General features: G+C 47.8%; 10 protein-coding genes across 10 annotated transcripts; 5 read left to right on the top strand and 5 right to left on the bottom strand.

Moving 5' to 3' along the window:
- Window positions 1-833: 833 nt before the first annotated feature.
- Window positions 834-2,749, bottom strand: F4807DRAFT_144699 (uncharacterized protein). The gene is made up of 2 exons (XM_047993140.1): window positions 2,676-2,749; window positions 834-2,622 (listed from the first exon to the last, which is right to left on the bottom strand). Exon 2 carries the CDS (start codon window positions 2,609-2,611, stop codon window positions 1,184-1,186), a length of 1,428 nt encoding a protein of 475 aa, XP_047853167.1. The 5' UTR covers window positions 2,612-2,622; window positions 2,676-2,749; the 3' UTR covers window positions 834-1,183.
- Window positions 2,750-2,920: 171 nt separating this feature from the next.
- F4807DRAFT_144653 (fungal-specific transcription factor domain-containing protein) lies at window positions 2,921-5,572 on the top strand. The gene is made up of 5 exons (XM_047993138.1): window positions 2,921-3,152; window positions 3,200-3,786; window positions 3,839-3,873; window positions 3,949-5,278; window positions 5,340-5,572. The coding sequence occupies exons 1-5, from the start codon at window positions 3,025-3,027 to the stop codon at window positions 5,384-5,386; spliced, it is 2,127 nt and encodes a 708-aa protein (XP_047853166.1). The 5' UTR covers window positions 2,921-3,024; the 3' UTR covers window positions 5,387-5,572.
- On the bottom strand, window positions 5,463-8,361 carry F4807DRAFT_144635 (uncharacterized protein). The gene is made up of 4 exons (XM_047993137.1): window positions 7,298-8,361; window positions 6,918-7,230; window positions 6,706-6,840; window positions 5,463-6,646 (listed from the first exon to the last, which is right to left on the bottom strand). Exons 1-4 carry the CDS (start codon window positions 8,183-8,185, stop codon window positions 5,622-5,624), a joined length of 2,361 nt encoding a protein of 786 aa, XP_047853165.1. The 5' UTR covers window positions 8,186-8,361; the 3' UTR covers window positions 5,463-5,621.
- A 218-nt stretch (window positions 8,362-8,579) lies between these two features.
- Window positions 8,580-10,087, bottom strand: F4807DRAFT_430536 (uncharacterized protein). Its single transcript, XM_047998423.1, has one exon. It carries the CDS (start codon window positions 10,026-10,028, stop codon window positions 8,640-8,642), a length of 1,389 nt encoding a protein of 462 aa, XP_047853164.1. The 5' UTR covers window positions 10,029-10,087; the 3' UTR covers window positions 8,580-8,639.
- Window positions 10,088-11,441: 1,354 nt separating this feature from the next.
- Window positions 11,442-13,482, bottom strand: F4807DRAFT_430532 (zinc carboxypeptidase A). The gene is made up of 5 exons (XM_047998422.1): window positions 12,940-13,482; window positions 12,641-12,888; window positions 12,458-12,569; window positions 12,017-12,385; window positions 11,442-11,920 (listed from the first exon to the last, which is right to left on the bottom strand). Exons 1-5 carry the CDS (start codon window positions 13,265-13,267, stop codon window positions 11,706-11,708), a joined length of 1,272 nt encoding a protein of 423 aa, XP_047853163.1. The 5' UTR covers window positions 13,268-13,482; the 3' UTR covers window positions 11,442-11,705.
- Window positions 13,483-13,527: 45 nt separating this feature from the next.
- Window positions 13,528-15,679, bottom strand: F4807DRAFT_144620 (uncharacterized protein). Its single transcript, XM_047993136.1, has one exon. It carries the CDS (start codon window positions 15,246-15,248, stop codon window positions 13,725-13,727), a length of 1,524 nt encoding a protein of 507 aa, XP_047853162.1. The 5' UTR covers window positions 15,249-15,679; the 3' UTR covers window positions 13,528-13,724.
- A 732-nt stretch (window positions 15,680-16,411) lies between these two features.
- On the top strand, window positions 16,412-17,935 carry F4807DRAFT_430527 (uncharacterized protein). Its single transcript, XM_047998421.1, has 3 exons — window positions 16,412-17,205; window positions 17,264-17,625; window positions 17,684-17,935. Exons 1-3 carry the CDS (start codon window positions 17,099-17,101, stop codon window positions 17,764-17,766), a joined length of 552 nt encoding a protein of 183 aa, XP_047853161.1. The 5' UTR covers window positions 16,412-17,098; the 3' UTR covers window positions 17,767-17,935.
- Window positions 17,936-18,134: 199 nt separating this feature from the next.
- F4807DRAFT_144553 (uncharacterized protein) lies at window positions 18,135-20,264 on the top strand. The gene is made up of 3 exons (XM_047993135.1): window positions 18,135-18,473; window positions 18,541-18,768; window positions 18,837-20,264. The coding sequence occupies exons 1-3, from the start codon at window positions 18,424-18,426 to the stop codon at window positions 20,062-20,064; spliced, it is 1,506 nt and encodes a 501-aa protein (XP_047853160.1). The 5' UTR covers window positions 18,135-18,423; the 3' UTR covers window positions 20,065-20,264.
- Window positions 20,265-20,596: 332 nt separating this feature from the next.
- On the top strand, window positions 20,597-22,271 carry F4807DRAFT_461576 (RTA1 like protein-domain-containing protein; the record flags this gene model as incomplete). The annotated part of the gene is made up of 6 exons (XM_048001701.1): window positions 20,597-20,962; window positions 21,025-21,160; window positions 21,219-21,332; window positions 21,403-21,665; window positions 21,735-22,016; window positions 22,131-22,271. 6 exons carry the CDS (start codon window positions 20,597-20,599, stop codon window positions 22,269-22,271), a joined length of 1,302 nt encoding a protein of 433 aa, XP_047853159.1.
- Window positions 22,247-23,390, top strand: F4807DRAFT_144225 (uncharacterized protein). The gene is made up of 2 exons (XM_047993134.1): window positions 22,247-22,602; window positions 22,668-23,390. Exons 1-2 carry the CDS (start codon window positions 22,461-22,463, stop codon window positions 23,105-23,107), a joined length of 582 nt encoding a protein of 193 aa, XP_047853158.1. The 5' UTR covers window positions 22,247-22,460; the 3' UTR covers window positions 23,108-23,390.
- Window positions 23,391-23,449: the final 59 nt, after the last annotated feature.

Raw genomic sequence — 23,449 nt, 5'->3', positions numbered from 1 at the left:
TGCCACCAACTTCGTCCCATGATTCTCTATAGTGTCCACCCAAACCATCTTTAGCGATGAGCTTGGAAGGCCACGACTGTGGGCGTCCCGAACGTAGGACTGCCAAAGAAGTTCGGAGATGAGAGTTGCTAGGGTCCTGGCGTTCGGTCGTGCTTCCGTATTAGCTCGTTGATGATCAAGGCGCCCCGCAAGGTTGGCATCTGTTCTAACAAGAGAGATATGCTCTTCATCCTTCCTATTGGTATATATCTCAAGTCCAGGTCATATGACCTGTGTTGATATTATATGTTCTCATCATCTTGTGTGAGAACGATTCGAGCTGGTTGACTGATTTGTTGTATTCCCCCTCTTTGATATTGTATACGGTCTCTACACGAGGGAAAACGGAGGGTGGCGAATTCGACGAAGACTCTAGCTCAGCAAAGGGGCGTTTCCCCTTTTCGCGGGCTTCTCCGTATACGTCCCAGAGGTTAAGACCATCCATTGGAGGATCCAGAATCTTATCTCAACTAGGTAGCAGACCTTAGTCTGCGATTGACAGCATGTTGGGCAACATGTCCGCCCGTTGCTCTGTCTTATACTTGGAGTGTCGAGGGATGAACAGTGCTGTGTTGCTGAACTTGCATGCAATTGCGAAGAGGGTGTCAAATACTTCGTACCCAGCTTTAGACCAGATCGTTCCGTTGGCGACCGCGTCTTGGAGGCTGACAGAGTATATCCGACATGCTCATCTCCTTTGATATTATGGAAGGTATCGATGTTAGGGTACGTTCAAGACAGAACGTTTGACTTCACAGCCGATTCCGATCATATTCGCCTGCCTAGAGCTAGTAGGCCTATGATAGGTCTCTTGTCTATCGTCATCAGGACGGTGTAGCTCAACCATAATTGAGATGACGGCTGCAGCGATGTTGGCTTGCAGTATAACAGATGGAAGCCAAGCCGTCGTCTGAGCGATCGGCAGATGTTTCTTGATGTAGAGTCATGGAGTTTGAGAAGGTGAAAGACAAAAGCCCTTTTCAAAGCGGGAAAAGTATCGGAATGATATAGTTTGAGCAAATTTTCGGCCAACTTAGGGGTTTCCTTCCCTCTACCGATCATAGCAGGCACGACCTGAGCGAGTTATAACCCCCTTGCATAAAGCCAACCCCCTGTGTGCTAGACTCGCAACTTCTCTAGCACATCACCTATCGTCAGCGTAAAGGTGGTGCCAAAACCGAACGTCCTGTAACTTATGAAATATCTCCCCAGCCAGTCGTGCTTGGACATATCGGATGGTCTCCCAAGTATAGCCGTTTTTGTCGATTCCAACTTCCTGCGCATGTTTAATTACTCGGTCAACCCACTGCCGACATCCTTCCTCTCGTTCTTCTTTAAGATGTTGGGCGGCTTGGCGAAGTCTTGGTATAGCCGCTTCCTCTCTCTGCATCAAGTCCACGAAGAATTGTATTGCCACGTCGATCTTCACGCGGACGACACTTTCCCCTTCGGTACCTTCTCCAACATCTTCACGGTTTACTGTTAACGTCACGCCTGAGTTGATGAGCGACTGAAAATCTATCGGAGAACTCAGATGTTTATCTTCTCCTGTTTTGACTAGGAGCACGGTACAATGGGGTAGAAGCCAGCTAAGATGTTTCTCTTGAGTTCTTTCACTTCCAATCTTGCTATCACTCTCGATTATGTCTTGAGGAGTCGGGCGGTCCTCATAGTCCACGTACGCCATGACCAGAGGGTCTACGACGATGAAAGCTGCTCGAAATAGATGGCCCAAGGTGTAGCCATGATCCTTCCACGGTTTCTTTGCTCTACTGTGGGGTGGCCAGTATTCAAGTCTGAATTTGAAGCTGGTAGGGTCATCGAGTCGAGCAGATACACTATCACAGAGACTCCGGTGAAAGGATTTGATTTTGTCGATCGTTTGCGGCCCATCGCTTTCCTCGAATGTAATTGGCTTGGAGAAATAATGGTGGCGCTGGAAGGGTGGCCGTTCGTTGTGTATCTGAAGCCAACGATGAAAAATATAACGGCCCAACTTTTTATGTTCATAACTTCCTACCTTTGCCGGGGCCGTAAAGTAGATGGCGGCGTATTTGTTGAAAAAATCGATGATACTTGTCACGCCACCCGTACCATACTCCCTAATAGAGGCTCTGTTAAGGTGTCCACGCGGCAATTCTCGGCTTGAGAAGAAGCGTGTCGTCGAATCTTCGCCCCATTGGCTTTTTCTGCAATGCATACGGATCGTTTCTGCTGCTGCCTGATAGAAATAAATTTCCAGGCCTTGCCGCAGTAAGGCGAGCATATGACTTGACAATGGTTCTGCGGTTTGCAATTTGACATATCTTTGATTTAGGAGGCGATCCGTGTCATCAATATCGCAGTCTGGCTTGTTTTCTTCTCCCCATTGGTTGGTTATTAGGTAGGGAGCTGCGCTGCCGTCGTGTGTGTATCCCATCATTAGTCCAAGATCTTGAGTATGTTGACATATATGTCTACTAACGTAAGATAATTGTGAGAAATTAAATACTGTATGTTCACTACCTACGGAGTATCTGACAAGTAGCATATATATATATAGGTAGGTAGGTATTGAAAGAAGATTATGCATATTAGGCGTTTCTAGGGTTACGATGTAAGGTTTAGTTTGCGTTATGAGGCGAGTAAGTTCATACCTGTAGGTTAACTGATAGTAAGCTTTCAATTCCAAAGCTTGATCAAACAAAGTCTATGTATACCTATGTATACTAGAGTTTTCTTATATTTTGCTCGTTATTACGATCGCGCTGCTTCGGTTTGCAGCGCATTAGATAGGGAGCATGCATATCGACGGAGCATCGGAGCGGAGTATCGGAGGATGGAGACGATGATCAAGATATTGAAAGGTACCTAGTTAATCATCTGTTCTAGAATATCACTCCTTCATATTACATAGATCTATGACAGAGTATCAATAACCCAAACCCCTCCGCCCTCTCTCTTCTCCCTCTAGCTTTAGTAGCTTGAGGCGGGTTCACTTAAGAAATGTCTGACCAGGACGGACAGATCCCCTATAGTGGGTCTGGTACGACTCCTAGAGGCCGTGCTCGTCTACCATCCAGTAGGCGTCGGGATAAACCGCAACTTTCTTGCAACTTCTGCAGGACACGAAAGTACGTGCCATAACTTCCGCAAAGATCACGTTCTGACTCTTTCCTAGATTAAAATGTAATCGAGAACACCCCTGTAGCACCTGTGCACGACGAGGTGTGGGCCCGTCTTGTACTTACGCTTCAAATTTGCCGCCCCACGATGGACCAAACCAGCCGGACAGGGCTTCTCTAAGTGTACAAGATAGGATACAACAGCTGGAGGACCTCGTAGTCAATTTAATGAAGACGTCGGGGATAACCCCCATTCCAGAGTCTCCAAGCTCTAAATCGCCGACCGGCTCTACCCTCGCCCCTACTCCAGCCAAGCAAACTCACGAAACCCACGAAGATGCTTCGCCCACATCAGACTGTGGAAGTATGAAGTTGAGCGAAGCGAGCGTGAGCTACGTGAGTGGCTCTCACTGGGCGTCCATTCTTGAAGGGATAGGTGAGCTCAAGGATCATCTCGAGGAGGAAGAGTCGCAAACTATTCATCACGTCACTGAAACCCCTGAATTCGACATACCAGGGCCCCAGTTGCTGTATGGTTGCCCGAGACATGCGACTAAGGAGGAACTCTTGGCCTCTGTGCCTCCTAGACTGGTTGTGGACCGATTAGTTTCGCACTACTTTAATTATTTCGAGATGTCTCCCGGTTGGTGTGGCCGTGAAACTTTTGCTGCATATATAAGCTGACTATTCTGAAGCAGCCGTCGTACATCCAATCCAGTTCCTAAAAGAGGTAGATGATACCGTGCCAACCTACCCCTAACTAGGTGCTTTATGTTGATGCTTTTTGCTAACGACGTAATGCTAGTACGAGCAATTCTGGGAATCTCCATCCGCCACGTCCGTCATCTGGTTAGGCCTTTTATTCGCTATCATGTCCCTCTCAGCTCATTTTCAAATGTTCAGAATTGACCCGGGAGAGCGGTTTCTACCTAGTACACCCCCTGGGACCGATCTGCAGACCATGAAAGAATTGTTTGGGCAGAATACGGTACAATGCCTCATCCTGGGCAGGTATACAAGAGGAGGTCCGTATGTTGTAGAGACGATGGTTCTTTACTTTGCCAAAGAATACATTGTCTGTAGGGATGCCGATATGGGCGTTTGGATTCTGTTGAGCACAATTGTGCAGATTGCCATGCATACGGGCTACCATCGGGACCCAAAGCACTTTACAGGAATGTCACCTTTCGTTGGAGAGATGCGAAGGCGTGTTTGGAAAACCCTGGTTGAGCTCGACCTCTCGATTTCTGCTCAGATGGGTCTCCCGAGGTTGATTAAAGAAGAACAAACTGACACAGAAGAGCCTCGTAACCTTCATGACAGCGATTTTGATGCAGACACGATAGAGTTACCTCCCGCAAGACCAAACACAGAGCTGACAGCTATGTTAATTCGTCTCAGCAAGTCTCGATTGATGTCATCTTTGGGTTTGGTATGGGATCTTGCCGCTGATATTAGACCTCATACGTACGCCGAGGTGATGAGCATAGATAAGAAACTCGAGGAAACACATGCGTCCATCCCCGACTGCCTTAGATGGCGGTCCATGGCTCAGAGTATCACCGATTCACCAAAGATAATTATGCATAAAGTCTTCCTAAAGATTATATTTTATAGGACCAAGATAGTCCTCCATCGGCAGTTTAGCCGTACCAAGACACCACAACAACACGCCTATTCCAGAGAAGCCATTCTGGATGCGTCCTTCAATCTCCTCGAGTGCCAACATATGCTCGACGAGGAGACGCAGCCATTTTGTCGGTTATATGACGAGCGTTGGAGGGTTTCATCCTTAGTATCTCATGACTTTCTCCTTGCCACCAGCGTTCTTTGCCTCTACCTCCAAGAGAGTTCAGGCGATGTCGGACAAGCCGCCCAGTCTACGTTAGTAGAGAAGATCCTGAAATATCTTGAAACTTCCTATTCCATATGGCTTCGACGCAGTACCACATCGAAGGAGGCGCAAAAGGCCGCGAAAGCTGTTAGCATTGTTATTCAGAATCGCCGGGCTTCTAACAAGACGCTTGATTTCAAACCTACAGTCTCGGAGGAATGGATGTCCTGGCTAGATTGGCCTACTAAGTCCTTCCCATCATCAGAGTCCTGGAATAACCAAGGCCTTCAAACATCTGATGGTAAGCAAATTTGTCATAACGGCTTACGTACTAGTAAGGATTCTTGGGCTAACAATAATAGCAACCATAAATGCGCTAGGTCCAGCTCAGTGGCCTTTCGGCCTGTAGTGATGGAATCATCCAGACCACTCTTACGCTCGATTGTCCGCGTCATTTTAACCGTCGATGTAAGTGAGTTTTTGGCTAGAGACCCCGGAGGTTTATTTACGGTTCAGGGGTTCAGGGGTAAATCTTCCGATCGGTAAACACCACTAAGCAAAACCACTTTGCACATAAGCTCACATGAATAAAAAACGACAACATACCTACCATTTAACATGCTAGACTCACCATTTTCCGTAACTCACAATTCACCACCGCCTCCCTCCGACCCACCCCCCGTCCCGTTCCCCACCCCAAAAACCAAGCAAACCGCCGGACTCATAAATTCCGTAAAATTGCTATGCCGGAACACCCTAAACGCCACCATCGGCACCTGGCTCAAACTGCCCTTCCTCGCCGCGGCCGCGAAAGCGCTCGGGAGGGCCGTGATATTGTAGCGGTAGGCCAGCTCCATAAGCCGCTCGTGCTTATCGTTGAACTCGCCCAGATCGGCCCAGTTGTTAAACACGTCAGTGATCCACGAGATGTCGAACCAACGGGGTTCCCCTCCTGATATTCGCTGGTAGAGTATGATAGGCCAGACGAAGAACACGGCACCGGCCGCGACGGCTACCTTGATGACGTGTAGGGTGGAGCGCGGGGTGAAGTTGAAAGTCCCGCCGATGCTGAGACGGTCGCAGGGCGGTTCTATGCCCGACGCGTAGCCGATGAGATATCTCACGGCGGGGGAGATGAGGACTTCGTTTATTACGAACGGGGCGAGCATCTCGATCAAATATCCGTATGTTAACATGACGAATATGCCTATGTGGATAACCGTGTAGACTAGAAACATCAATACGAACAGCGCCTTTTCCGTCTGCAGCGCGGGGTACTCCGGGTATCGCCGCGCGGCGCGCGTGTAGTATTTCTGGATCCGGGATTCTAGCGACACGCCGAGTCTCGGACCCAGTAGATTTTGGAAGACAGTCCAGCCGCACGCGTACGCCATGAAGAACGCGACTATCGCGAACCACGGGCGCGCCCAGCGCTCCACGTTGCCGATTTCCTCCGACCCGCCGTAGGTTGGCAGGAACGAGATCAGGACCCCCAAGAGGATGTTTACGAGGTTTGGGATGTGGATGAACCACGAGAAGTGGAGGACCATGCGTGTGCTGACGGCGGATAGATTGCTATCGCACAGGGCGTCGAGGAAGTTTAGCGTGAAGGCTTGACAATTGGTGTCGAAGGTTCGGTAGGTGGGCCAGGTTTTGATTAGTGTAGTAGCTGTGTTCGATCGTCGGCTTAGTGAGTATTTGGTGGGGAGGGAAGACTAATATACGAACCTGCTTCGTCCATCTCGTTTTCCAGCATATCTGTTTCGCCAATCAGAATGATGTTATATGTGGTCTTGTAATATTCGTATTCTGCTTCGGTCAGATGCCTCTTAACACATTGGCATATGTCCCCCTCCCGCTTGGCTATATATTGAATGGTATTAGCAACAACAGTAACTAGATACCTTTTTATCTTGTAAACTAGTAGGTATATTACGTACATGTTCGTTGCCGGACAAGTGTTTCAGCAACTATACGGACTGGTGGCGCAGAGGTCTCCGCAAAATCAAGGGGTGGTGCTTCCACTGGAGAAGATGGCGTGAAAGTGGTTGCTGGGAACTCAGTTCTCAATGTCGTGAGACTTGGATAATCCAGAAGCGGTAGTCCTTCATCATATGTTTCATCGATTATACCGTCGGGATTGATCATCAGTTCCTCTACCATCTCCTCGTCCTGGGTCTCATCAAGTTTGGCAACTTCATTAACCCGGAGAGCTTTCCGGACCTTCGTAAGCTCATACATGTAAGGACCAACCTAACTAGTCAGCTAGAGGATACGGATCGAAATAAATCTTGGCCAGAAGGAAAATGCGTAGGCTTACTAGAACTTTCCAATGCGACCAAGCGGCTTGATCTCTGCCGAGTGCTACAAGTGTATTCAGACCAAGCATACCAGTGCCCACCACCGTCATTAACGTGAACATATCGATGAGTGGCTCCGAAACGAGACTCATTAATTTACTGAAAGGAAGTGTCAAGATGGATACAAAAAACAGACTGGTCCAAAGTCGCCAAAACAGAGGAAGACTCAGGATGAAGATGACCAATAAGTAACACAGATAATAGACGATGAAGCCGAGTGTTAGGATTGTGATGAGAATAATCCTGGACTCGTAACGTCTGAAGAACCTATCAATTAATTCGGGAACGTCTAACATCGCCAAGAAGGCATTGTAGGCGGTTCCAATTGTTCGGTATACAGGTCTTAGTCCTCTTATTGGAGAGTGAACCAGATGCACTTCTAAAGGATACTGAAAAGCACCCTTAGTTTCTGGCCTTTCGGAAACCCGAAAGTCAGGCTGTAAAGGCGGCTGAGTATCCGGGTCGAAAGGGCGGAGGCGGCCCGCGACCGTCGGAAAAGGTGCGTAGTCATCCTCGGCCGTGGGCCTTTTCCAAGTCTTGATCTGTCGGTCTCTATGGACATAGGAGACACCAGCAATACCAGGCCACTCACGAATCTCCCAACCGGAAGGTAGATCCGATACTAGTATTTCTCGACGAGCATCGGCCGGTAGGTCCCATAAAGCTTTGTGATTGATGGTGTCACTCCCGTGTTGTACTTCATTGGCAGTGACCTGTTGGGCATGCGTATGCAGGTTCTGTGTGACTTCAAGTCGAATATCGGCCGGGAGGGCTTCGAGAAAGTCTGGATCAACTCCATCACTAGCCGTGCTCTCGTCTGTTGCAGACACGGTTCCGTGAGGCGCCATTTAGATAGAACGCGCAGGCCATGAGAAGAAAGAGATGGAATATTCCAGGCTGGAGATTTGAAGGTCTCATTTTTAGGTGTTTCGCTAATGTTCAGCTTCATTCAGCCCCTGCCCCGAGATTTTCAGCTTCGGCTGACTCCAGCACACCCTACGATTGTCGCCCCGTTTTCTCTAATTGTTTTTATAGTTAAATAAAACCTCGTTATCAGTGACTGCAAGTGATTCATGGGATACTTTTTAATTACAAAGTCCCGAAAGACGTACTCGTTATGTACATCCGACGTTTTACCGTAGCTATGTACCCTGGGATGGCGACTTGTGCTCGCTCGTTTCCTCGTTTCCTTGTTTCCATACACAGGATTTCTCAATCCTTATTCCTCATTCCTCAGCCCCCCCCTCCTCAGTCCCCCCTCCTCAGTCCCCCTTCCTCAATCCCCCTTCCAGGATCATCTCATCATTGGTACCTCCAGCCATATGTTCGCCAGAAGATGTCCTTCAAAGACTCATGAACATAAGTTCCCATCTTGCTGTTCATTGCTTCCTCCAGTCCCTTAATGCGAGAGGCCGTCTCAGGTAGGTATTGCACTGCCGTCGCTAAGACTACATGGCAGTATGGCTTCGGCGGGTCCGTCCCCAAATCATTCTTGATCTCCTGGAATAATAGTAGGTTGCGGTACAAGTGGAGAGCATCTGCCGACTTCAACTTGCAATTCTCTGCGTATATTACGTGCAAGAACAACATGACGTACAGAGCGTACGAAGTCATAGGAAAGCATAGTTGCATGAGTATCTTGAGAGTAAATCGCCGCTTTTCGGCATCGTCGTCCATGACCCCGGCGACGCATCTTCCGATAGTGACCCCGAGGACATTGGGTACTTGTGTGCTTTCGTACAAGCTTTCTACTGCTTGACGGAGTTCGTCGGCTTCAATGTCGTTTAAGGGCCTGGTCTTGTCAGGCACGAGCCCATCCATAAGCCATCGACCGTGGTCATTGCGGACTATCTGGTGTGAGCTCAGTTTGTCAGGGTCTACGACATAGCCTGCGAGAAGAAGAACCGCATGATTTAGTCGAGTAACGCTAGAAAGAAGTGATACTGCGTAGTCCAGCAGTGTTTTGGCAGTATGACACTCGACAGCCTCATCATTCTTAAAGAGAGTTGCTGCTGCCGGCTTCGGATTGCAGGCCAGCGCCACCGCTTGGACGATTTCACTTCGCGACGCATCGGCCGCCGGACGCTGAAAGGTTAGCAGCAACGGAAGCTTCATCGATCGTTGTTCCAGCGCGGCGACCAAAGCCGGAGTAAGACTCGGTCGCGACATCGTGTATAGGAATATTCCATCAACAAGTACCCTTTTGATTCTGTATTGATGAATCTCTTCAGTAGCTGTGTATTCTCCTTTCACGATTCTCGGCTGGCTAAAAGAGCGAGGATATAATAAGTGGTGGGTAACATCTTTCGCAGGCAGGTTGTCATAATCGTGCCATGTCCACTGGCCAATTGGCCCAATTAGGGCTTGTGTCGCATTGAAGGCGGGTATATCGCTATGCTGGGGGTCTGGGACAAAAGGCGGTATCAACGAAGACTCGACATCGGAAGGGTAGAAGGAGTCTACCACGGTTGGGCTGATCTTCCTCATCTCCTCTTCCACCTCTGTTTCCGAGATCGATGTCGGCGAGATCGAATATTTTTCGTCCCGACGAGTGTCATGTTCGTAGGCTTTGTTCACAAACCGGTACGGATGAGTGTAATAGACCAATCGATAAATCTCCGTCCGTTTCAGAAACTCGATGAAATAGATGATGAAGTGAGTTAAGGGGGGCTGAGAAATGGGGTAGGTCATTACAACGCCTTGGGGTATCTCATGGAGATGACGCTTCAGAAAGTCCCAAACAAAAATGGCGAATATGATCTGTCCTGTTGAGAAGATGTCTCGAGGATTTGCTTCCATGAATTTGTTGATTAACTTGAGTAGTTTTCCTGTTACTTTGTACTCGTTGAAGACCGGAAGTTTACCGTAGAGTTCGCCTGCCACAAAGGGGGCAGGTTGTCCGTTCAATGTTGGCCGTGAAATTGGTCTGCAAAGAGCAGCAAATGGTTGCCAGGGTTTTCCACGTCGAAGCTGCCCGTACCATACAGCTTGCTTCTCGATGAATGCGTCTTGGGATGTGGGCGTTGTACTGAACAACAACTTCGCATTCGCGATCGTGTTTTGGACGCATATAGACCAGTGGTAGACATACCCAGGTTCCGCTATCTCACCTAGTGGTGTATCATCGCCTTGTCGGTGAAGGGAGAAGTGGACTATTCCCGAAGATTTTCCCAAGTCATCGTCCTTTACAATTTCCTGTCCTTGGGGGATATCTTCTTGCAACTTGATCATGACGGAATATTCTAGATAACAGTCAAGTCCACAATAGGCGTGCTTTGTAGCATCCACATTAGGAAGATTCTTTGGGACACCATACCCTAGAGCTCTAGGTAACACCTCGATTTCTTCGTGCTTCAACTTTGAGAAATCTGGGTGGCCACCAGGATATATCTCGAGGGTTCTGTATTTGTAGAGGACCTCGAACCCACTCATGAAATCGGCCATCGTATTTGTAGCCAATACGGCTGACGCGGCTATTAAATTGAGAATATGATTAGCAATTATTAAACAAAGAGAGCCCGGAGGGATGGTCGGATACTCACTACGTAGGTGGTTGTCGGAGAATGTAAAAAGGTGAAGGGTTGATGGGAAGATAATGTGTTTGTCAGGAAGACAAAATGAATTTTGTTTTGTGTCCGTAAACAAAAGGGCCTAAGTACTTTGGCAACAGTAAATAATTAATTTGTGGAAGCTTACCACGAGTTGTCGTCGGTCTTCATCTATAAGACGGGAGCGTCGATTAGACATCACTAGCCTGTATACTTATAAGCCATCCTAGGAGAGAAGGCTTTGGTAGGGGCTTGCTATGGATATCAACAGGCACCCTGGATAGCAGATGATGTAGCTTTGAATAGGAGCTGTAGTGGAGAATATGGCCATACTGACCCCTACTGACCTTTGTGAACATTTCTACATGGTAATAGCTCTCAAGCCGTTAGTAATAATGAACTTCAATCAGACATTGAAAGAACGACAGAAACGGGGCAGACATCACGACACAATGGAAAACATCGACTGAAGCGTGTAGTGAACTTGTAAGACACACCTTCCCTATCAGGGCTGATAATCCTATACTCAGGGATTGCTAGCAGAAGCAACCTATGAGCCCAATTACTGTCTATGGTTATCATACTTAGTAGTCTCTTAACCCTATGGAGCAGACACGGCACTGATGTTGTTATATGAAGCCGACCCTTGAATCACCATACTATCTGGAAGTGTGAAAGACTCCTGCAAGAGCCACAGCTCTAATAAGACGGTGATATTGGAAATCCATCGATATAAATAGCTACCTAGGTAGCTGTGAAGAAATGAGGTGAAGGCCATGCTACGTGCTAGCCCCAGACTATCCCTAATTTTCCCATCGAATTACAAATTCGCCCATAGGTATTTCATACCTTCCCATATTTCAATACCACTCGGCAAAATCTGGTCGGCAGGAAGCACGAAGCCGTACGGAGTCGATCTAAGCTCTATTCCCCACCCGAACTCAGCTCCAGCCGCGTCAGTCATGTAATCTCTACCGTTCCCGCTCGACTGGTAAAGGACGAGACAGCCCGATCCATATTCGAATGTCGTGTTGTCTGTGTAGAACGCGTTAGGAACCATCGATAAAAGCCATAAATGATTGATGGATAATCATATTGCTGGAGAAATATATATAGAAATATTTCACATACATGGCTGTGCGATTCTTGCAGCTGTTTCGCCCGCAAGACTGACTTGCCTGTCATAGTTCGGCGGAAACGTGTCACAGCTGTAACCATACGAGAGCAATATCACTTGGGCGTAGCTGTGCCAATCGATATACAGCTTGATGCCTTTATCGCTAGCCAGAGTCTGCGCGTAAGCCATCAACGCAGCTGTTTCCGGTGCGTCTCCGGGTTGATAGCCGCTGAAGGTCTCTGAATCAGGGTTTGATGAAGAACCGCCGCCACCAAACCCGACGGACCAGTTACGGTTTATATCCGTGCCGACCGCTGTAGTGTTATCTCGTGTCTGGCGATTTTTCCTCCAGAGGCGGTTGGTCGTCTGGGAATACACAAAGCCTTGAAAACAATATTTTAGTAAGAGATCCGGGCTATTTTCTCCTTGAGCTTAGAGGAAAATTAGCTACATACCGTCGGGATTCACCACAGGCAGAACATAGAAATCGTAGTTGTCTAGGGCTGCTTGTACTGTCGTATCATTCTTGTACCCGATGACAATCTGATAAAGTAGATACTCGACAACCTAGCAGCGACCCGCATCAGTGTATAAGAAGATCAATAAGGAACTTACAAGCTACTTCATGTCGAACGTACCTTTGAGGTGATCCATTCTCGAGCATGGACATTTCCGTTGAAGAAGATGGCCGGTTTTGAATCCTTACCGCTGCTTCCCCAGAGATGGATACCTTGAATTTGTCTCCCCTCGAACGAGGGCCCTACTTGGATAAGCTCCGAATTGTCGGGAAATGACGCCTGGAGGTCGCTCCAGTATTGGATGTGGTCTTCATATGCGTGATACGAATCAAACCAGGATATTGACGGAACACCATTTTCGTCAAGTTCTAAAGCACAGTTAGTGAGACATTTCATACTGTTGAGTGATGGTTACAGGCCTGGGTAGCTTCCCAAGGGACCTTCAGCCGCAATATCAGCTCCTAAGTTGTCACTCAGCACTGTAGTAGTAAAATTGAGCGTATCAAAGGGCTCAAGGTGCTCCGGTGGAATTGCAATATCGACTGTTCCACCGTTATGGTTGAGTTCGACGACAGATAGACCCTCAAATGCTGAACTTAGCTCATTCGTGCGATCGTTCGTGTTCACCCTATAAACCTTATAGCCTTCATATGAGGCCTTTCCGTCACGACCTACTCGAATCAAGGCGCCAGAAACGCTAGCTAACCAAACAACACTTAAAAACTTCATGGTGGCTGCCTGTGACATCCAAGAAACTCTTTAGCCAAGGAGGGCGCGAGCAGGTTTTATCATAAGCTTTGGTGGCGAGTAGTTATAAGCTCATTCAGAAGCTTTGTTGGGGAGACTGATGCATTGCAACACAACATTGGAGATACTAGCAGTCTCCTTCCTAAACTCGCTATCCAGTAGCTTGGCAAAATGATGTGACAATGGTGCAAAATATCGACAGCACGTGTGGTAACGGCAAGCTGTAAAAGACGACAAGAAAATTACTATGCTAACGTGTTGTCATGTCCAATCAAGGTCGTATAAAAACCACTCGCCCATTAGATGGGTCTACCGCATAAGGGGGTATACAACGTTCAATGGTGAAATAATACAAGAAAATGTTTTAATCCTAATGCTTGACTGTAAGCGTCTGCATATATTAATCGATACATTGTTAAATATATTACAGAATCTTATTAAATACGCATATCGTATGTTAGCTGCCCCTTCTTTGGCTGCCACACTTGTTAGGGCTGTTGCGGCGGCTTTTTGAACCCTCTATGGCTTCTGTAGTCGGCGTGTGGTTCTTAAGGCTTGGTCGATACCGATATATCACGGCGTCAGCGAATGGGTTGTCTTCGTATCCCCTCATACCCTCCAGAGACTTGACTTTCTTTCTCACTTCTTCTAGTGAGTAAGGCCCTGCCATATCGTCATGATCTTTATGCCCATTGGATGTACTACTCGCTATCGCGCCAAGAGCAGTCCAGCTGAGTCGTGTTCGACGTGTCCTAAGCCGTTCATTGGGGACGCTCTGCGCGAGTGCAGCTAACTCTCGCATCTCACTCAACTCGCGATCGACTTTGCATACTTGGCCAAGGACGCCTGCATGAGGATCTCCATTGGGAACGAGGGCGTCAAGGTAGTCATCAAAAGAGTAATGGCAATTCCCAGGAAGTAAGTAAGACCTTGTCGATACTTGAGCAGTTTTGTGGATAGTGTACAAACTGCCCACAAAGCGGCCTTCTAACCTTTGGCGAATTCCCAAGAGCACTCCAACTTGCGCGAAAGGATCATCTGTGAAAGCGAAATGGGTAACCGAAGGGGCGGTTGGGCCAGGGTTTTCTTCGCTTTGCTGGTGGGAGCGGCCAAGCGGTAAAGTCATCTCAATTGACGCTGCACCAAACGTAAACACTTGAAGCTTGCTTAATTGTGTTCCGGAAGGGAAGTCGGAGCAGAGACGGGCAAGTAACCACGAAACGTCGAGAGCACCTGTGTGATGCGCGAGGATGCGCACGCCACTTGTTTCTGGCTTCAAAAGGCTCGTCCGTACAGATTGATATAAAGCCACTGATATTTCAGTGGGAACGTAGACGTTTCGTTGAATAAGTGTGAGGACCGTATCGAAAATGAAGCCGAGCCTACGGGGGAGGAAAACGTGCATATCGTGACCGAAGATTTTCGCAAGTCTTGATGGGAGCTCCCGGCGCATACGTTCATTATCCATTAAGCCACCTACAACGAACCAGTCCAAGTGGCAGTCCTCATCGCCCGGCACATCGTCTTCGGGTTGGTCTGCAGCATATTTAAAAGACGATGGTCGATTATTCGCAGCGCGAAGGAGAATCCAAATCGAGGCGGCTAGCAAACTCAACCAGGGCAAAAGAACGAGACCTGGCACTACCGGCCAAAGTAGACAGACCGAAAAGAGAAACTGTAGCTGGAGGAGCGATAAGAGAAAATACAATATCGTCTCACGTAGCTCAGCCCAGCTCGTTTTTCGTCTACGGTTGACAATTGAGACCACGAGAGCGGAAAGGATGCGCGGGATGGCAGCGGCAACGTAGGAAATATCTGCTTTCAGCAATGATGCGGCGGTTTGCTGATGGCTCAATGGCGTAGTACCCAAAGCTTCGTCTGTCAATGCTAGAGCGAGGCTCAACGACAAGCCATTTAGACTAGCAGGTCGCGACGGATCCTGCTTGAGGGTGTGGTGTACAGTAACGGGCGAATTCGCCATAACATCGTGTCGCGCGGTGTTGGTGGACTTTTAGAAACTCTACAAAGCAAACCCAGATCAGTGAGTTCCGTGGAAGTAAAGGAAAAGAAGCCATTCTTGATGTTTTTTTCCCTCGATGGAATTTGGCGACAATCCAAACCACACGAGCACACATTCCAAAGCGCAGGATTCGCGTGGCGCTTTTGTGTTTCCAACCAAATTGCGCCGACGCGCCCGTGACACAATATCAAGCATGGTGTCTTTTAGTAGATCATGTTCCTAGCCGGCGCTTGGTGTTCTTAGTCCAGCTGAAGCCGTGAGGAGGCCTCTCTGTAGTACGAACATTTTGACATGCCGTTTCTGAACCGAGAGCACGTGCTCGTGAGGTCCGAAGCTGAGTATCTGGAGAGACAAATGTTTCTAGAGTATTCGAGTGAGCATTTAATATTCAACAATTATGAAATTCGGTATGAAACGTGGCTAATTGCGGTGGTAGGGATCTAAAAGTTGTAAGTGGGAAACCTATCGCGATGTTGATTCTAAGCGGTCATAGTCAAATATCCCTCTTTTAGATTTTATTCTGGCCGAGACAAAAATGTAACTCAAGAGACTCAATTTAAGATAGAAACGTAGAGATGTTCTTCTTTCTTCCATTCAGGACTACAACCGGAGTGGTGTTCCATTCACCTGGATGATTCTAGCCTTGTTGATCTCGTCTCCGGGTTTCCAGGGCATGGCGTTCCAACAGTGGCTCTTGGATCTCAGATATGTATGGGGGTCTAAAGAAGACGGATATCATCGGTCTGTCAATGGTAATGATCTTCCATTCTGACAGCTTCTAGAACCATGACGGCGGAAGGGGAGAAGAAAAGAGAAAGGTCTTTTAGATTGATGTCTGGCTATTTTCAGCACGCTTAGAGTTGAAAAGTTGTCGCGGAGATACTTGGCGCGAGCTGTGGACTTTAGCCTCTACGGCTGAACTAATTCTTGGGAGTAATTGGGGAAGTTAGGGGTTGGGTCATGCTACCTTTAGTGGGATAAGGTCCCTATTGGATCAGTTGGAAGCTAAAATTAGCACAATCAGACGTACCTGGTTATTGTCCAGGCGGCCCCGCAGAATTAGTCTTTGGGGCGGGTACTTCGAAATGGTTTCGCCAACACGTTACTGTACCTTTCAACCCTGTGACCGAGTCTGATACGTCAATGTACATTTATGTATTAATATCAACATCGGTCTTCAAGAATGTATTTTGTCCATATCGACGTAACCGGGTACAATCTCATCTATTTTACACACGCATGTCACTTTTGATCAATTGGCATCCGTGTGTTGTGCGAGATGTGTCATGATTCTTCTTGTCTAATCATGATACCATCATACGTACATACCTCCTACTTCGTCGTCGACATATGAAATATCACGTTGAGATGGATGTAGGAAGATGCCACATATACAACTATCCTCTGTTATACAGATTAGTCCTGGATTGGGAAACATCGACGCATCACTAGGTAACGTGCACAAGCAATTAAAGTCCAAATGCTGAGATGTGACCACTGCCTTCCATCTGTAGATCGGCCTCACCTACCAAGATTCACGTCAAGTCACTAGGTATACCTAGGTAATTACCCTTTTCTTGGCCTTGTTGAATCCGCCGGGTCTCTCCTTTTCCCATAGACGTCAGATGGGACATAAATGCGCCTCTTTCCTCTGATCGGATCCTATGTTTTGCCTCCCATCATCATCACCACACCCTGCAGTCTAAAACAAACAACAGCATAAGAACCTACACACTAAAACCATTCTCCCCTCATACTATACCTATATACCTCATTTTCAATATCATCAATAGCATCAAACCCAATTCACCATGAAGTGGCCCGTCAACCTACTTCCCCTCGGCCTTCTTGCCGCTTTCGTTTCCGCAGCCCCTATTGTGGAGCGACAACTCGACCTCTACCAACTCCAAATCTCTTGGTAATGAGCCACTTGATAGCTAATCACTGCCAATGATTGTTGCTAATAAAGCCAATAGCCCAGCAAACAAGAATGTCGACGGTCGGTTCCTTTCAATGAAGAACAACACCTTGGGCGTCTTCGAGGGAGATGATGTCTCTCCCGTTAAAGTGTACACGGTCCAAGGCGAGAAAGAAGGCCTCAACGAGTTACACACATACCCTGTCGGTATCGTCGACCACTCCGTCGGCCTCATGGGTCCTCCTGGTCTGTTAACTCTTGTCGACATGACCAACCCTCGCACTATCCAACCCGGAGAGGGCCAGGTCGCACAATGGGACACTTTCCGCCTTGATGCTGGAAAGCTTACCAACGACGGAGAGGGTCAATGGCTCGCCTTCCCTGGTGTTGGCGACACCTGGTATGTGAAATGGTCTGATGGTGCGTTGTCAAGCATACCCCAATCCCTTCTGAGCCGAGTAGTAACTGACTTTCGAAGGTTCCGCTGTTATCACCGCCGACTTCATGATTGTTGACGTCGTATATACGGATGCTGGCGAGGGCCGCTTCAACGGAGAGTAGATCATGGTCAACGGCGTTGGGGGAAAGGTGAAAAAGTGTAATTACTAATTAAGGTGGACGAACCGAAGAGGATATCACTCCACTAATAGTTCACTGTCACTACTTCGTAGCTTACATACCTAGGAAGTCTTGGTTGGCAAGATAAATAAAAGTTGATGCTTTCTTTTTACTTCACTGTTGCCTTTCTCGAACCGCGAGGGGTATATATGATAACAAGAATACCTAAATGTAGAGATTCATGTAAGTAAACCACCACATTATTTCCGATTGGCTCGATTTCTTCACGTTTATGGCGGCAGCTCCCAACCCCTATTTCTTACAGCTCCATGCAGCCACGATCCTTCTCTTAGGTATACGCCATGTGGCAGTGATCCAAATGGTGGGTCTATTATCGTAGGGCTGAACAATTCGGAGCTTTTGATTTGTCGGCTCGGACTTGACCTCCACATGTATGACCCCCGGTCAATCTGCGCCCCCTGAAGTCTTACGGCACGGCTCATTCACGATATCATTCATAATAACGACGATATCATGCCTTATGCTGACTTCTTTACACCTTTTTAAATCAAGAAGAGATCCTCTTGCTTCTCACAGGCTTGATCGGACCTTGCCCCTAATTCATCTCCTTCCTCCAAACGCCTAGCAACGCCACGACCAATGGCTCGGAAGGGCAGCTCCAAAGTTAGGACAGGCTGCCTAACGTGCAAGTACGTTGACTAACGCTGTGGTTTTTGTTTTTAGTATGACTTGCAGAGAATTGACATCCAGGCACAGGGTTCGTAAGATAAAGTGCGACGAAACTAAACCGCACTGTAAACGCTGCGTATCCACCGGCCGCAAATGTGACGGATACCCGCCGCCACCATCGTCATTGACTCTCTCGTGGCACCGCCCGCGTCAACTGTTTCCAAATGTTGACGATGTTGGTGAAAGGCGAGCCTTGCAATTCTTCTGCCAAGCTGCCGGGCCCTCTCTATCAGGGCCGATGGACCCCTACTTCTGGTAAGAATGTCTTAGCCTAGAACGTCGAGGAATAATTACGCGTGGAACAATTGTCTAATTATAGAAAGGACCCATCTGGTCATGCAATTCAGCACTTTCGAACCAGCCGTCAGACACTCGGTAGTCGCCATCAGCTCCCTTTACGAACAAATACACTCCAAGCCAAAGTCGGTACGGTTGTTAACCGACAACAGACTTGCATTGTCTCACTACAACTCGGCTATCCGAGAATTAAAATCGATTAATAATGAGCCCCTGGTTCTCCTAGTATGTATCCTTTTTGTATGTCTCGAGTTCCTGCTAGGGAACAGAGACACGGCAATCGAACACTGTAAACACGGTGTCGTCATCCTGGAGAATGTCGAAACTTCATATCCTTGGACGAAGAAATACCTTTCTCCAATATTCCGTCGGCTGACCCTTTTCCCGTTCTTCTTTGCCATCGATGAGTCAAGTTTTCCTAAACTTCTTGGGTTAAACGACCAGCTTCCAGAGTCATTTGAGTCACTCGAGCAAGCGCAATTTTACATAGACGGAATTACAACTAGAACCGTCAGTTTAGTTCGGGGCGGAGATCGTTATAGACTCGAGGATAAGCGCGATGTCCCCGTATCACCAGAACTCCTGGAAGAACAAGAAAAAATCAAGGTTCAGTTGGATGGTTGGCATGCTCGTTTCTTGGATTTGAAGAATAGCCCAGCGGCATCCGACTGGTCAGAGGAGATAGCTTGTAATATCCTCCTAAGACATGATATTTCTACAATATGGGTGAACACAGCTTTCGAATACGAAGAAACCATATACGATGAGCACGTCGATAGATTCCGCTTGATGGTCTCCCGGGCCACTGGACTCCAAGCCTCAAAATTTCCAGGACCAACCGCCCAAGATTCCCCAAAATTCATCTTCGAAATGGGGTTCATGCCATTATTTTATTACGTCGTCCTCAAATGCCGGTGTCTCACAACAAGGATGCAGGCACTCTCTCTCATGAAGAAACTCGGCACTCCCAGGGAAAGTCTGTGGGAAGCTTCTACGATGTTCGCGGTCGGCCGTCGAGTCATCGAGATTGAGCACGGTTTTCTGTTCGATGAGAAGGGTGAACCCTCTACCCCGCCTCGTTATCCAGACTTCCCCCCTGATGAAGCGAGGGTACGAGATACCACCACAGGTCCTGCGCCGACAATACAAGTCGACTCTCGGGGTCAAGAGGTTGGAGGAAGGACGACAGGGTTTTTCAGACGCAAGCATGATGGTAGTATATATCTTCAAACGGAGTTTCTTGTCGAGAGATAATGATAACATAGGTAGAAAAATAAAACCAAAATGCATGTATGAAACGACTGGGGCAAATTTTTACCTATTGCGAGTCCTTATGCGACAGTCTAATGACTATTTGTAGACATAGATAACCCGATATGGCTTCCCGTAGCTTTAAATATCGCTTTTCGACTGCATGAAATCAGTGGAATATACAAGAGATATGTCTCTACCTCTATGTATCTAGAGAGCATGGGGAATGGGGCTTGTGATGCACAGCTAAGCCTGATGTCGACCCTTATACACTATTTCCGAGGCTCCCATTGGCCAGTTCGGACTGCCTATCTGTCTGGACTCAGCCCATGATCCTATTGATAGCTTCAACCATAGGTAACGTAGGTGACAAGAATTCACATAGACATATAAAACCCCTGAAAGAATTTCAAAAAGCAGATGTGAACATGGAAGTCAACGGAATCTATCCTTATTTAAGCACACCCAACGTCTTCCTTCATAATCGCTACCTGCTTCAAGAAACCAAGATAATTCTCTTAGCATAATAACACCGATGGCCACACCAACTCCAGTATTAACGGCCGAGGGTCTCGCCAAGACTCTTCGAATGGCAATAAGACAAACGACGGCAACCGTAACAAGCGCACCAACAGCTACCGGCGTGGACTTCTTGACTACAGAACATATTACTATCGACGGATTCACCAATGCTCACGCAACAAACCCTGGTAAGACGATAGACATCGCGATACCCACATGTATCCAGACGATAGAGCCGGACGCCAACGGATACCTGCCTCCGGGCACATGTAATGCCCTCTGGGACTATTATCCAAGCTTCTCAGCTGCTCTCGCCTTCGCGATCCTCTTTGGGTTACTGACACTTGCTCACTTATACCAGGGCATAGCATATAGAAAGGTGACAGAGTCCTCATCCTCCCTTCTATCTCCTTTGGATGTGTACTGATTCCACGGGAACAGAAATTCTGCTGGGTCATCGTCATGGCTAGTTTCTGGGAAACGATGGCCTACCTATTCCGCACCGTTAGCACTCGCTACCAGTCAAACACGGCTATATACCTAGTATTCCAGATCTTCATTCTTCTCTCGCCGCTGTGTGAGTACCTCACAGTCTCCCCAAAATGACATACTTTGTTCCTAAGACGTCGTCCTAGGGGTCAATGCTTTCTGCTACATGGTCCTCGGTAGGATGATCCACTTCTTCACCCCTTCACGCCAAGTATTCGGGATACCGGCGCCGAATTTGGCTGCGGCCTTCGTGACTTTCGGTAAGTCTTTGATATATGTAAGATCGAAATGACCACGAACGGTACTTGATATTAACAAGCAGGCTACCAGATTTCATCGCATTCTGCATACAGCTCGCGGGCGGTTCCATGGCAGGTCCGACGGCGCCCGCGGACGAACAGCTGAAAGCCATTCATATATACATGGGCGGCGTCGGTCTGCAGCAATTCTTCATCGTCGTGTTCGTCGTGTTCGCGGTTAAGTTTCAGTTAGATATGCGCGATCTAAGGACCTTTAGTAGTCAGCAACCCAGTTGGAGGTCCGGGTGGCGCCCGTTGTTGTTCACGCTGTATGCGTCCCTGACATGCATCACTGTAAGTACACTTAATAAGCACGCGGCGAATGGCAAGCCATGATTGATAGATTACTGATAAGCTATGAAGATTCGTATCATATTCCGATTAGTTGAGTTTTCGTCCGGGTCGACCGGTGTGTCGAATCCTTTGTTGACCAATGAGAGCTACTTCTACGTGCTCGAAGCAATGCCGATGCTGTTTGCTATTCTTTCTTTTAACGTCATCCACCCGGGAATAGCTCTGGTCGGGCCCGAGTCCGAAATGCCCGGATTCTTTTCTACGTGTACGGGCTTCCCTCGGAAGAGAAAGCATTTTAAGGAGTTGGACGAGTCTGAAGGTGAGGAGATGCTCGACCTTACGGACGTAGATGTGAGGAACGGGTAGTTGGAAATTTGGTGTGTAAGATTTATGCAAGGGATATTTCGATATGTAGGATCTGTTCAGCAGATTATCAGTTGGTGGTTACTAAGTTCCCACGGTTAGACCTCCGGACTTCCATATATAGCGGAATCCCCCAACTACGCCGCTCCCTTGGTATACATGGACTCTGCATGGACCTACCGGCTTTCATGTCCATCGACCCTTACTAGAACGCCACCTTCAACGGCGAGCGGAGAATCATAAAGCGCAAATCCATCCTATGTACCTACCAATCGTCGTCTCCAATACTCTTGGCTTATAACCCCTCACTTTGTGTTTTATACCCCTCCCAGCATCTTGAGATATCAAGACACGGGCCACCAATTAATATTGAAAAGTATAGAGTGTCTTAATTGACCCTAGGATAAGAATAAACCAACGTATTCCGCCAAAATGTCGAAGCAGTCGGAGACCAACCAGCTCTCCCCGGATCTTCCCAGTACTACTACGTACTTGACCGGCCATAATGAGGAAGGAAAAGCAAAAGTGCACTCGGCGCGGCCGGCAGCATGGAAGCCGTTTGAGGGTGGTGTCAGTACGTTTTTTACTGGAAACACAGTCTCCCCATACTATTCTAGGTACTAACGCCCGCCACCGCAGTGGGTTTCAACCAGATCTACACCAACACATTCCCAGCCGACCTGAACAACGACGCCGACGTGAAATACCACGAAGAGATAATCTCAAGCGGGAAGCTAGGTCTGGCGACCAAGAACGGAGTAGTGTGCCGGATGGTAGATTTCGGGCCGCACTACGAGTGTATGATGCACCGGACGCAATCCCTCGACTTCGGAATCGTCGTCGAGGGCGAGATCGAGATGAAGCTGGACGACGGGTCGAAGACGCTGATGAAGCGGGGCGACGTGGCCGTCCAACGCGCGACGATGCACTCCTGGCGGAACACGAGCCCGACGAACTGGGCTCGGATGATCTTTGTCCTGCAGGACATGAAACCTCTGTTTGTCAACGGGAAGAAGTTTGGCGAGGACTTAGGGGGTGAGGTTGAGGGGTTGCCGCCGAGTGGGAATGACGAAGAGTGATCTAGATCTTAGTAGTATTCTAAGCTAAACAAACTGAAAGTGAGCTGTCACATCCATTTCAATATTGGGAGTTGTTGCCCTGTATTGAAGCTATCCCATGGCTGCATCATGTGATATTGATGTTTCAATACTATTCTTCTTTGATACGCTTGGATTTCATTTCGTACTAAATCTTAATGTTTGTTATGCGACATTAATGAGGTAAAAAGTACCTATCTAATTCAATGTCCTTATAGCAATTGTAGTCAAAATTGAAGATAGAGGTTTACGAGATTCATGTTGGGATTTCATCACTCAATTCTTACATCCCTATCAGGTCTAGGAAATTGTTCGGTACCTCCC

Source organism: Annulohypoxylon truncatum (assembly GCF_022578515.1).
Source record: "Annulohypoxylon truncatum strain CBS 140777 unplaced genomic scaffold F4807scaffold_21, whole genome shotgun sequence".
Lineage (NCBI taxonomy): Eukaryota > Fungi > Ascomycota > Sordariomycetes > Xylariales > Hypoxylaceae > Annulohypoxylon > Annulohypoxylon truncatum.
This window is presented reverse-complemented; position numbering and strand designations above follow the sequence as displayed.